At 35.1% G+C, this 12,109-nt stretch overlaps 1 protein-coding gene across 2 annotated transcripts; it reads right to left on the minus strand.

Moving 5' to 3' along the window:
* Window positions 1-2,778: 2,778 nt before the first annotated feature.
* On the minus strand, window positions 2,779-8,782 carry LOC119614022. 2 transcript variants are annotated; one of them, XM_037970099.1, is made up of 4 exons: window positions 8,740-8,777; window positions 3,619-4,438; window positions 3,202-3,415; window positions 2,779-3,146 (listed from the first exon to the last, which is right to left on the minus strand). In XM_037970099.1, the coding sequence occupies exons 2-4, from the start codon at window positions 4,433-4,435 to the stop codon at window positions 2,933-2,935; spliced, it is 1,245 nt and encodes a 414-aa protein (XP_037826027.1). In that variant the 5' UTR covers window positions 4,436-4,438; window positions 8,740-8,777; the 3' UTR covers window positions 2,779-2,932. The 2 variants fall into 2 exon arrangements, with proteins under 2 accessions (XP_037826027.1, XP_037826026.1); XM_037970098.1 differs by having other exon boundaries at window positions 2,785-3,146; window positions 8,600-8,782.
* Window positions 8,783-12,109: the final 3,327 nt, after the last annotated feature.

The raw sequence follows: 12,109 nt of genomic DNA on the forward strand, positions 1-12,109 counted from the left end.
TAGACTAGACTATAGACTAGTTTATAGACTAGACTAGACTATAGACCAGACTATAGACTAGACTATAGACTAGACTATAGACTAGACTATAGACTAGACTATAGACTAGACTATAGACTAGACTATAGACTAGACTATAGACTAGACTATAGACTAGACTATAGACTAGACTATAGACTAGACTATAGACTAGACTATAGACAAGATTATAGACTTGATTGACTAAATAATAGACTAACTATAAACTAGACTATAGACTAGACTAGACTATAGACTAGGACTAGACTATAGACTAGACTATAGACTAGACTATAGACTAGACTATAGACCAGACTATAGACTAGACTATAGACTAGACTATAGACTAGACTATAGACTAGACTATAGACTAGACTATAGACTAGACTATAGACTAGACTATAGACTAGACTATAGACTAGACTATAGACTAGACTATAGACTAGACTATAGACTAGACTATAGACTAGACTATAGACTAGACTATAGACTAGACTATAGACTAGACTATAGACTAGACTATAGACTAGACTATAGACTAGACTATAGACTAGACTATAGACTAGACTAGACTAGACTAGACTATAGACTAGACTATAGACTAGACTATAGACTAGACTATAGACTAGTAGACTAGACTATAGACTAGACTATAGACTAGACTATAGACTAGGACTAGTAGACTAGACTATAGACTAGACTATAGACTAGACTATAGACTAGACTATAGACTAGACTATAGACTAGACTATAGACTAGACTATAGACTAGACTAGATAGACTAGACTATAGACTAGACTATAGACTAGACTATAGACTAGACTATAGACTAGACTATAGACTAGACTATAGACTAGACTATAGACTAGACTATAGACTAGACTATAGACTAGACTATAGACTAGACTATAGACTAGACTATAGACTAGACTATAGACTAGACTATAGACTAGACTATAGACTAGACTATAGACTAGACTATAGACTAGACTATAGACTAGACTATAGACTAGACTATAGACTAGACTATAGACTAGACTATAGACTAGACTATAGACTAGACTATAGACTAGACTATAGACTAGACTATAGACTAGACTATAGACTAGACTATAGACTAGACTATAGACTAGACTATAGACTAGACTATAGACTAGACTATAGACTAGACTATAGACTAGACTATAGACTAGACTATAGACTAGACTATAGACTAGACTATAGACTAGACTATAGACTAGACTATAGACTAGACTATAGACTAGACTATAGACTAGACTATAGACTAGACTAGACTAGACTATAGACTAGACTATAGACTAGACTATAGACTAGACTATAGACTAGACTATAGACTAGACTATAGACTAGACTATAGACTAGACTATAGACTAGACTATAGACTAGACTATAGACTAGACTATAGACTAGACTATAGACTAGACTATAGACTAGACTATAGACTAGACTATAGACTAGACTATAGACTAGACTATAGACTAGACTATAGACTAGACTATAGACTAGACTATAGACTAGACTATAGACTAGACTATAGACTAGACTATAGACTAGACTATAGACTAGACTATAGACTAGACTATAGACTAGACTATAGACTAGACTATAGACTAGACTATAGACTAGACTATAGACTAGACTATAGACTAGACTATAGACTAGACTATAGACTAGACTATAGACTAGACTATAGACTAGACTATAGACTAGACTATAGACTAGACTATAGACTAGACTATAGACTAGACTATAGACTAGACTATGACTAGACTATAGACTAGATAGACTAGACTATAGACTAGACTATAGACTAGACTATAGACTAGACTATAGACTAGACTATAGACTAGACTATAGACTAGACTATAGACTAGACTATAGACTAGACTATAGACTAGACTATAGACTAGGCTATAGACTAGACTATAGACTAGGCTATAGACTAGGCTATAGACTAGAATATAGACTAGAATATAGACTAGACTATAGACTAGACTATAGACTAGACTATAGACTAGACTATAGACTAGACTATAGACTAGACTATAGACTAGACTATAGGCTAGACTATAGACTAGACTATAGACTAGACTATAGACTAGACTATAGACTAGACTATAGACTAGACTATAGACTAGACTATAGACTAGACTATAGACTAGACTATAGACTAGACTATAGACTAGACTATAGACTAGACTATAGACTAGACTATAGACTAGACTATAGACTAGACTATAGACTAGACTATGGACTAGACTATGGACTAGACTATAAACTAGAGTATAGACTAGACTATAGTGTAGACTAGGCTATAGACTAGACTGTAGACTAGAGTATAGACTACACTGTAGACTAGACTACAGACTTGACTGTAGACTAGACTATAGACTAGACTGTAGACTAGACTGTAGACTAGACTATAGACTAGACTGTATACTAGACTATAGACTAGACTATAGACTAGACTATAGACTAGACTAAAAATTAGACTATAGGCTAGACTATAGATAAGACTATAGACTAGATACTGCACTATAGACTAGACTATGGGGGTTTGTCATAACCTAACCAAAAGTACTGCGATCATATGTTTAAAACGAACTTGAGCTAAACTTAAACTAGTTTGCCACATAATTATCACATTTTCAGGGTTCAAATATTTTTGATGGGATTGGATGTAATCATAAACCAAACATTAAGTCCAAGATAGTATTGGTACACAAATATCTTCCCATTATTGTGTAAAAACTGTTTGTTTCACTCATACATTTATTTATCATAAATAACATCCAATTTACATTAAATATTAAATTTCACACATTAATAACAATTAATTACATACATATATTAAATAATACTGTTTAAGTTCGAAAATAATTAAAATTTCGCATTAATCTCTAAAGAAAAAATCGTATTTTTGTGCCAAACGTATGACATCAGCAGTACGTTGGGTCACCGTTTGATTACCGTTCTTAGATAAAACATCCATATTTACATCATTGAAATTATCCGGCATTATACTATCATCTGCCAGAATAATGCGTATCATAAAGAGGACAAGACAAATGGCTACCGGAGCATATTTGTGAATTTCTGACAAGAAACTGAAATTAAAGGTATTGTTTATATATAAAAAGCTGATTATTTCAAAATTTTTACCTCTCAAAAGAATATTCCTTTGTGGAGATACCCACCGAATTTAAACATTTAATAAATGAATTATAATACAGTAAGAATAGCTCGTTAGTATGATGTTCCAAAACCTCAATTTCCAGACTTGAAAACATAAAGAAAATCACATCGTAAACCAGACTCTCATATTCGGCCATCTGGAAATCTATTAATTTGACTTGACATGGTAAATTGTGCTCATCTAAAAAAATAATAATTGTTTAAACAAATGTATACTTTGGTAGAAATATATAGGCCTTTCACAGAAATCCATTCCGATCACAAGTGGAATAATTCTTTTTTAAAATTGTATGTGCTTTCATTTGCAAAAAGTACTTTTTTTGAAGAAGCACAATCTTCACTTTCAATCGGTATGAAATTCTGTGACGGGTCCTCATAACTTACCATATTTAATCATTAAATTATTAATCCACATATCAAAATGTACTATAGTTGTATACAAATCATCTTCCTTATCGGGTGAACTCATTAAATTATTATATTCATCTATCAATTCTCGAACTCTTTGTAAAATAATTTCATCATTTCCGGTGGCCGCTACCACATCATCCAATAGCTCTTGTTCAAATTGCAATTTTGCCTCTTCACTCATCCCGTTATTAACATCGAATCTACGAAAATTGGGTCTTATATTCTTATTGAATTCTTCGGGCTTTTTCATACGCAATGCTAAGGCCAAGGCATGGAACTGTGCTACTTGTGGCAAAATTACTCTAGCATGTTGCAAGTCGAACATTTTATGACGATTTCCTGCTCGAAATCCCAATGTTTGTAGATTTTCTTGCACCAATACAGCATTTGCATCCACTTTTGTGGCTTTAGGATCCAGTGATATTCTGGAACCATAATATTTTGATAAACCATCATACAGCATGGATTCCTGTATACCCGCTTCTAGTTGTAATTGTTTCAAAGCAGGACTGAGATAAGTGTAAACGGCATTTTCTGTTAAACAGGTCCGTTCTGGTTGAAACATTTGCCACAGCAGTTCGTTAGTTATCGGTGGTAGTTTCGCTATTAAGGGTAACTCTTTGATAGTTCCACATTTAGTTTGTATTTTAGCATTAATGGCCAGTAATACACTGCCATAATTGTCACCGGGTTTTGTTAGATAACGACTGTTATATGTCAGCAATTTACCGCCGTCTAAATGAGGCTCGATGACTTTATCGAGTTGAATAATCTGCGGTACATCAGTCATAATCTAAAACAAAATTAAAACAAGTAAGAAATTATAGTCGGGCGTGGCCGACCATATGATACCCTACACCAGTTATGAATATTAAATGTGATTTATTTTTCATAATAAAGCATTTATCTTCAATATTCCCTTGTTCCGATACATTTAAGCAATTTATGGATGAAAAACTAATTTTCTGAAAGAGGCTTTATATGGGGGCTAGGGGCAAATATGGACCAAGCCCGATAAAATTTTGTGAATATATTTATATTGACATAATATTTTATTGTGCTGAATTTCATCGCGATATTTGTGTTTATAAGTTAATTTGGGACATTCAAGTAACTTTCTGAAGGGGACTTTGTATGGGAGCTAGGGTCAAATGTGGCCCGATCTTTATGAAATTTGGCAGGGTCATCAAGACTTCTATAAAACTTAGTTGTGCCGTATTTTATCGATATATCTGTATATATAACATAATTATGAGCTCAGAAGCCCTTTTCGGGGGTTCTGTTGTATGGGGGCTAGGTGAAATAATGGACCGATTTTAACCATTTTCAATAGGCTTCGTCCTTGGCTCAAATAAAACGTGCGTGCCAAATTTCATCCAATTATCTTGAAAATTGCGACCTGTACCTTGCGCACAAGGTTTACATGGACAGCCAGCCAGCCAGCCAGCCAGACGGACGGACGGACGGACATAGCTTAATCGACTCAGAAAACGATTCTAAGCCGATTGGTATACTTTAAGGTGGGTCTAGGACGAATATTTTTGTATGTTACAAACATCAGCACAAATCCAATATACCCTCCCCACTAAAGTGGTGTAGGGTATAAATAATATAACAATATTTCTAGTTCTAGTGAAAGTATCATGAAAACGACCAAAATTATATTGTAATGATATTATTTATTTCGAATTCTATAGAACTCGGTCCATAATTGAGTCAATCACCCATTAGACTAATAAGATCTAAGTCCATATATAAAGATGAAGCCATAAGGAGAATTGGTGCTTTGAGTTTTTCAGAATTTTTTACTCAAACTTATTTTTTTGTAATTGATCAAATTTCGATAGAGCTAATTGTTAGAGTATAGCTCAAGGGTTGTATTCACAGGCTGTCGTAATTCCAAGAGTACAACTTGACATTTGTCTAGAAGGTGCCTTTATATTGTCTGAATAAAATGGAAATGTGTGGAGATCAGGAGTATTAAGAGGAAAACTACATCCAGAAAATCTGCAAATTTGAATTTTGTCCTAAATGAATGTTTGACAGATCAGTTGACCCAAACGAGCCCACTACCCCTTTGAAATTGATTAAGTATTCTCGTGTGACTAGCGACCCTGAGCTATACTCTAACAATTATATGTCTGGTGCTGCCATTAGGGTTCCAGCTATCGTCAAAGCATCAGTAGTTTTATTGTCGTATCCTTTTGCCCAAATAAGAGTAAGTATTGAATGTCTCGTTATATTCTTTAAAGACATCCGACATTCTTTGAACAGCTTTAACGATGAGTAAACACAGATCAGGGACTTAATAGCAGTTTGACTATCAGTTCTAGTTCTGTTCTAGTTAGTTAGTTAGTTAGTTTGAAAGGAGGATGTATATACATCAAATCCGAAGAAATACACCTAGGCCTCTATCGGGCCTGTTGTGCGCTCCTTAACCAGTGCCTCAGGTGGGAATCGAACCTACCACCTCCTGTCTACCAGACTAGAACACTAACCACTAACCTACCGCAGGCCACACTAACCTACCGGAGGCCACTAGTCTGTTCTAGTTCTGTTCTAATTCTGTTCTAGTTCTGTTCTAGTTCTGTTCTAGTTCTGTTCCAGTTCTGTTCTAGTTCTGTCCTAGTTCAGGTCTAGTTCTGTTCTAGTTCTGTTCTAGTTCTGTTCTAGTTCTGTTCTAGTTCTGTTCTAGTTCTGTTCTAGTTCTGTTCTAGTTCTGTTCTAGTTCTGTTCTAGTTCTGTTCTAGTTCTGTTCTAGTTCTGTTCTAGTTCTGTTCTAGTTCTGTTCTAGTTCTGTTCTAGTTCTAGTTCTAGTTCTAGTTCTGTTCTAGTTCTGTTCTAGTTCTGTTCTAGTTCTGTTCTAGTTCTGTTCTAGTTATGTTCTAGTTCTGTTCTGTTCTAGTTCTGTTCTAGTTCTGTTCTAGTTCTGTTCTAGTTCTGTTCTAGTTCTGTTCTAGTTCTGTTCTAGTTCTGTTCTAGTTCTGTTCTAGTTCTGTTCTAGTTCTGTTCTAGTTCTGTTCTAGTTCTGTTCTAGTTCTGTTCTAGTTCTGTTCTAGTTCTGTTCTAGTTCTGTTCTAGTTCTGTTCTAGTTCTGTTCTAGTTCTGTTCTAGTTCTGTTCTAGTTCTGTTCTAGTTCTGTTCTAGTTCTGTTCTAGTTCTGTTCTAGTTCTGTTCTAGTTCTGTTCTGTTCTAGTTCTGTTCTAGTTCTGTTCTAGTTCTGTTCTAGTTCTTTTCTAGTTCTGTTCTAGTTCTATTCTAGTCCTGTACTAGTCCTGTTCTAGTCCTGTTCTAGTTCTGTTCTAGTCCTGTTCTAGTTCTGTTCTAGTTCTGTTCTAGTTCTGTTCTAGTTCTGTTCTAGTTCTGTTCTAGTTCTGTTCTAGTTCTGTTCTAGTTCTGTTCTAGTTCTGTTTAGTTCTATTCTAGTTCTGTTCTAGTTCTGTTCTAGTTCTGTTCTAGTTCTGTTCTAGTTCTGTTCTAGTTCTGTTCTACTTCTGTTCTAGTTCTGTTCTAGTTCTCTTCTAGTTCTGTTCTAGTTCTGTTCTAGTTCTGTTCTAATTCTGTTCTAGTTCTGTTCTAGTTCTGTTCTAGTTCTGTTCTAGTTCTGTTCTAGTTCTGTTTTAGTTCTGTTCTTGTTCTGTTCTAGTTCTGTTCTAGTTCTGTTCTAGTTCTGTTCTAGTTCTGTCCTAGTTCAGTTCTAGTTCTGTTCTAGTTCTGTTCTAGTTCTGTTCTAGTTCTGTTCTAGTTCTGTTCTAGTTCTGTTCTGTTCTAGTTCTGTTCCAGTTCTGTTCTAGTTCTGTTCTAGCTGTGTTTTAGTTCTGTTCTAGTTTTGTTCTAGTTCTGTTCTAGTTCTGTTCTAGTTCTGTTCTAGGTCTGTTCTAATTCTGTTCTATTTCTGTTTTAGATCAGTTCTAGTTCAGTCTAGTTCAATTCCAGTTCAGTTCTAGTTCAGTTTTAGATCAGTTCTTGTTCAGTCTAGTTCAGTTCTAGTTAAGTTCTAGTTCAATTCTAGTTCAGTTTTATTTCAGTTCTAGCTCAGTTCTAGTTCTAGCTCCGTTCTTGTTCAGCTATAGTTCAGTTCTAGTACAGTTCTTGTTCAGTTCTAGTTCAGTTCTAGTACAGTTCTAGATCAGTTTTAGTTCAGTCTAGTTCAATTCCAGTTCAGTTCTAGTTCAGTTTTAGATCAGTTCTTGTTCAGTCTAGTTCAATTCTAGTTCAGTTCTAGTTTAATTCTAGTTCAGTTTTATTTCAGTTCTAGCTCAGTTCTAGTTCTAGCTCCGTTCTTGTTCAGCTATAGTTCAGTTCTAGTACAGTTCTTGTTCAGTTCTAGTTCAGTTCTAGTTCAGTTCTAGATCAGTTCTAGATCAGTTCTAGTTCAGTTCTAGTTCAGTTCTAGTTCAGTTCTATTTCAGTTCTAGTTCAGTTCTAGTTCAGTTCTAGTTCAGTTCTAGTTCAGTTCTAGTTCAGTTATAGTTCAGTTCTAGTTCAGTTCTAGTTCAGTTCATACTTCAGGATAACAAGGATAACGCCAAGGTTCGAAAAAAATAAAGACTCCCCATGTAAATACTTCAAAAATGTGGCTGCGTTGCAACTTTCTGTTCCTAACAGTTATCTTGTCCCTATAACTGCTTCATTCAGAATTTTAACAGAAGAACAGCATATATTTATTTTTAAACAAACTTCCGACACCCGTTATTCTAAATCGTTAAATAAATTTAACAATTACACTATTTTTCAATTTGTGATTTCTTTGTTACAAGATTTACAACCATTTTAAACAAATTCACAGTTATTTAGAACAAAATTTTACATTTTCCATTAGTTTTTTTTTCATAAAACCAACAAATCTTCAAATTACAGAATTAAATAAAATTAAATTATGATTATTAACACAATTATCGCAAAATATTTTCTTAAAATCAAAGTTGATTTATCGCTCCGAACGAGCACGTACCAACACTTAAGACTTTTCTTTCACAGAAAACACCCGTTCCAAAAGGCACAAAACAGACTAATAAATTGAAAATTAAAATGATTTCCTATCAGCACTAAACTGAAAAATAATTTAAATATTTTGAAAAATAATTTTTTTACTCAGAGTCGGTGAAAGCACAAGAACAAAGAAACAATTGAGAGGAGTAACGAGACTAAACGCTAAATAGTAATATTAATTCTAAACTGTTAAGTATTCTATACAAAAATTATAAACAAAATTAACAACAACAGCAAAAAACATAAAATTAACTAATTAGCAGACTGTAATAATTTAACAAATAAAACGAAAAAATGGATGAGATGCTGAATTCGATTATCGCAAAGATCGAGAGAGTGAGATGCCGACAGTAAATATAGTTTTTGTTATAAATGTGAGTGTTTTTTAACACAAAAAGTATTAAATTTAAATTAATTTATTGCAAATTGTATCAAGAGCGTTGTTTTGTTTGTTTATCACATGTCAACAATTTAAAATTCACAATTTTTTGTTGTAGATCAATCAACTATTTAGTTTTCTATTTCAATTCTCATACTGTTTTTTTGGTAATTATTTTGAAAAAGTTGATGCTGTTTGGTCGAAGTTTTTATGTACTCTACAGATATTTAAACATCACGAAGACACTCTACAAATGTTACTCGGTGGAACAGAATCGACATGTTTATAAGTATGAACGATTTTGGCTAAATTTTTTAGCTTTAGTGATATTCATATTTTACATCTTAGGGTCTTTTCTTTATAATAACGTAGATAATTCCAATTTACCATGTCAAGTTGCAGACCGAAATTCTTGGATGTGTCTTGAGTCCCATTTTCATTCATTCCTGAGTTGTTTCTTTCCATGAAAGCTCACTATTACGGAAAGTCCCTAAATATATAGTTAAGTAATTCGACGACATCTAACTTTAGCAGCCTGAAGTTGTCTACCTTAAACTTTCTGCTAAATAATACAAAGTTCCCTTTTCCCAGGATTTACGCCTAGTCCTTTATCTTTTACCCATAACAAGAGCTCGCCTAGTACAGTCTCCATGATGTCACTAATCGTAAATAGAAATGTTACCTTGACACGACATTCTCATAGACAACGATCTTCAAACCTTTAATTCAAATACCTCTAATAGGGTTAGTCCATAAATCCATTGGGCTAAGTGAAGTAGGGTGGGCCGGACAGTTGAAAATGTGGTGGGTATCATGGGGACCCTGTCCACATGCAGGGCATATATTGGGGACGGCACGGTCTATGCGGGACCAGTAGACGTTAAGCCTGTTGCTCCATCCCGATCTCAGTTGTGTCAGAGCAACTTTTGTTTTCCGCCGCAGGTTCTTCTCTATTTCTGCTATGGCCGGTGGGCGACCTCCAAGAACGACATTCATGCGGTAACCTGAAACCGCGGTATTGATGGCGTCTCTATGAATGTCGTTCAAAGCTGCTGTATACGAACTTCGATCCAAGGGAACCTGCGCATATCTTCGTATGCTCTCCTCGTATACACGAAGGTACTTCCTGACATGCCTCGGGGGAGCATACAACTGGGTGATGTTAATGTTTGGATGGCTCCTCCGGTGACTGTTTAGTCAGCATAACATTATGTTCCTTGACTGGGAGGACCTTCGTTTCCTCATATAGGTGGTGCTCCGAGATTATTTGCATGCAGCCCGTTACAGTCCGTAGGGCAGTTTTGAACAACTACCCTGTTTTGTCCCACTGGTTCGTGTGTATAATTCCGCTGCAGATTATATACTTTACCAGGAAGTCCTGAAGCTCGAGCCCTAGAAACGAATCCCTAATCGCCTCAATCTTTATGTTATTGAAAGCTCCTCTATATCTAAAATGTCAGTAAGAGTATGGCAACTATCTGGCATGGAAAATTGAGTACTTTAGTACTTTTTTTCAGTACTTTTTCTTACTTTTGATAATTAGTCAACTATTGACTAGATTAAAGACTAGACTATAATCCACTCTAAAATCTAGTCTATAGACTAGTCTATAGTTCAGTCTATAATCTAGATTGTAGTCTACTTTAGAGTCTAGTCTATAGCCTGTAATATAGTCTAGTCTAAAGTCTAGTCTATAGTCTAATCTATAGTCTATTCTATTGTCTATTCTATAGTCTAATCTATAGTCTAATCATAGTCTAGTCTATAGTCCTCAGATGTAGATCTATTAGTCTTCAAAGAGAAAAGGCTGATGCGTTTGAAATCCTTAGGCTTTGAGTGGCTTGTCTTCACGATCTTAGTAACTACCTACTGCTAAGGCATGTCCCAAAAACAATAAAGCGCCTTAGACAAGTTAGTTAGTATAGCATGAAATATGCGGGCGTAGTGACTATGTGCTCTATATAACTGTTGCCAGACAACGCGGAAAATGTGTTTCCATAAGTAGAACTAGTGTACCAGAGAACAGTGTATGTATATCACTCCCTTGTAAATACCTTATGACCTTTGGGTCTTTGGATAATATCTGTAAGAATCTTTATAACCCGTTGACATTGTCAATGGATTTACTGCACTGGAACAGTGAAATCCTTTTTGCTCTTTCGATTTCCGCTTTATACTTGATGAAGCACATTTGAGTTGCTTGACCTTAGCAATTTCTAACAATCGTCCTTTGAATTCTAAGTTCCTTAGTCCACCACTTAGATTGTTGACGTTTGCACGAAAAGGTAACCGGACAAGATGGCGCATATCTTTGCTTTGGTAGGTCCGTGAAATTGTTATTCTAACTCGGTAACAAATTCCATAAAGCCTGTTGTGCCCACCCAGTCTTAACCTTATATCATTAAAGACATCCCAATTTGACTTTCATGGATCCTTAAAATGTTTATTGACTAGGAAGTCAAATCAAAATTCAGTGCGACTATAGTCTGAAAAAGAACTATCTGTTGCAACCTTCCAATCTCTAGCGAGATCATATAAAAGGTTAATCAATATTAAATCTTTAACTGCTTCTCTATCCTTTTACCTGAAAGTCGGCGTATTGCCCATTTTACAGATGCTGCGATTGTTTTGTTAAACAGTAAATCACCACTTTTATTGGTATCCTTACTGCCCCGTTGGCATTAGCATCACAGCCCTCCACAAGAATCTTTTAGCATATGCCGTCAGCTCACGCACCATAGAGCCGGGTGGGTATATACAGTAAAGCCAGCGTGAACGTACGCTTACCCTTGGCTTCTCTTTTGATTACGGTGACCATTAAATAAATATGAAAAACGTATTCATTCTTTGTCAGGATACATGTCTTTACCTAGTCCTCAGTGGTGGAAGTATACCTTGACCCATAAACCAAAAACTTTGTTATTAATCCAAGGTAGAATTGATAAAGAAAATTTCTAAATCGGCTGAAGCTACCTCACAGTAATGCAGATTTATTTGCATCACTTGCAGCTTCTTTGGTCCTGTCGTGCTTCCTATATCGGAACCTTACAGTGCCAAGAACAAATCCAACAACTTGTAAGGATTTAAGGTTTA

Source organism: Lucilia sericata, unplaced genomic scaffold, assembly GCF_015586225.1.
Source record: "Lucilia sericata isolate MDLA Ls3-8-SP2 unplaced genomic scaffold, ASM1558622v1 Contig002507F_arrow, whole genome shotgun sequence".
Classification (NCBI taxonomy): domain Eukaryota; kingdom Metazoa; phylum Arthropoda; class Insecta; order Diptera; family Calliphoridae; genus Lucilia; species Lucilia sericata.

Bases quoted from the DNA above. Each gene is read 5' to 3' on its own strand.
- LOC119614022 (XM_037970099.1), bottom strand. From the start codon at position 4,435: ATGACTGATGTACCGCAGATTATTCAACTCGATAAAGTCATCGAGCCT. The intron at 3,416-3,618 runs GTAAGTTATGAG...TTATTTTTTTAG, and splicing joins TAATTTAATGATTAAATATG to ATGAGCACAATTTACCATGT. The intron at 3,147-3,201 runs GTAAAAATTTTG...CTTTAATTTCAG, and splicing joins AAGGAATATTCTTTTGAGAG to TTTCTTGTCAGAAATTCACA.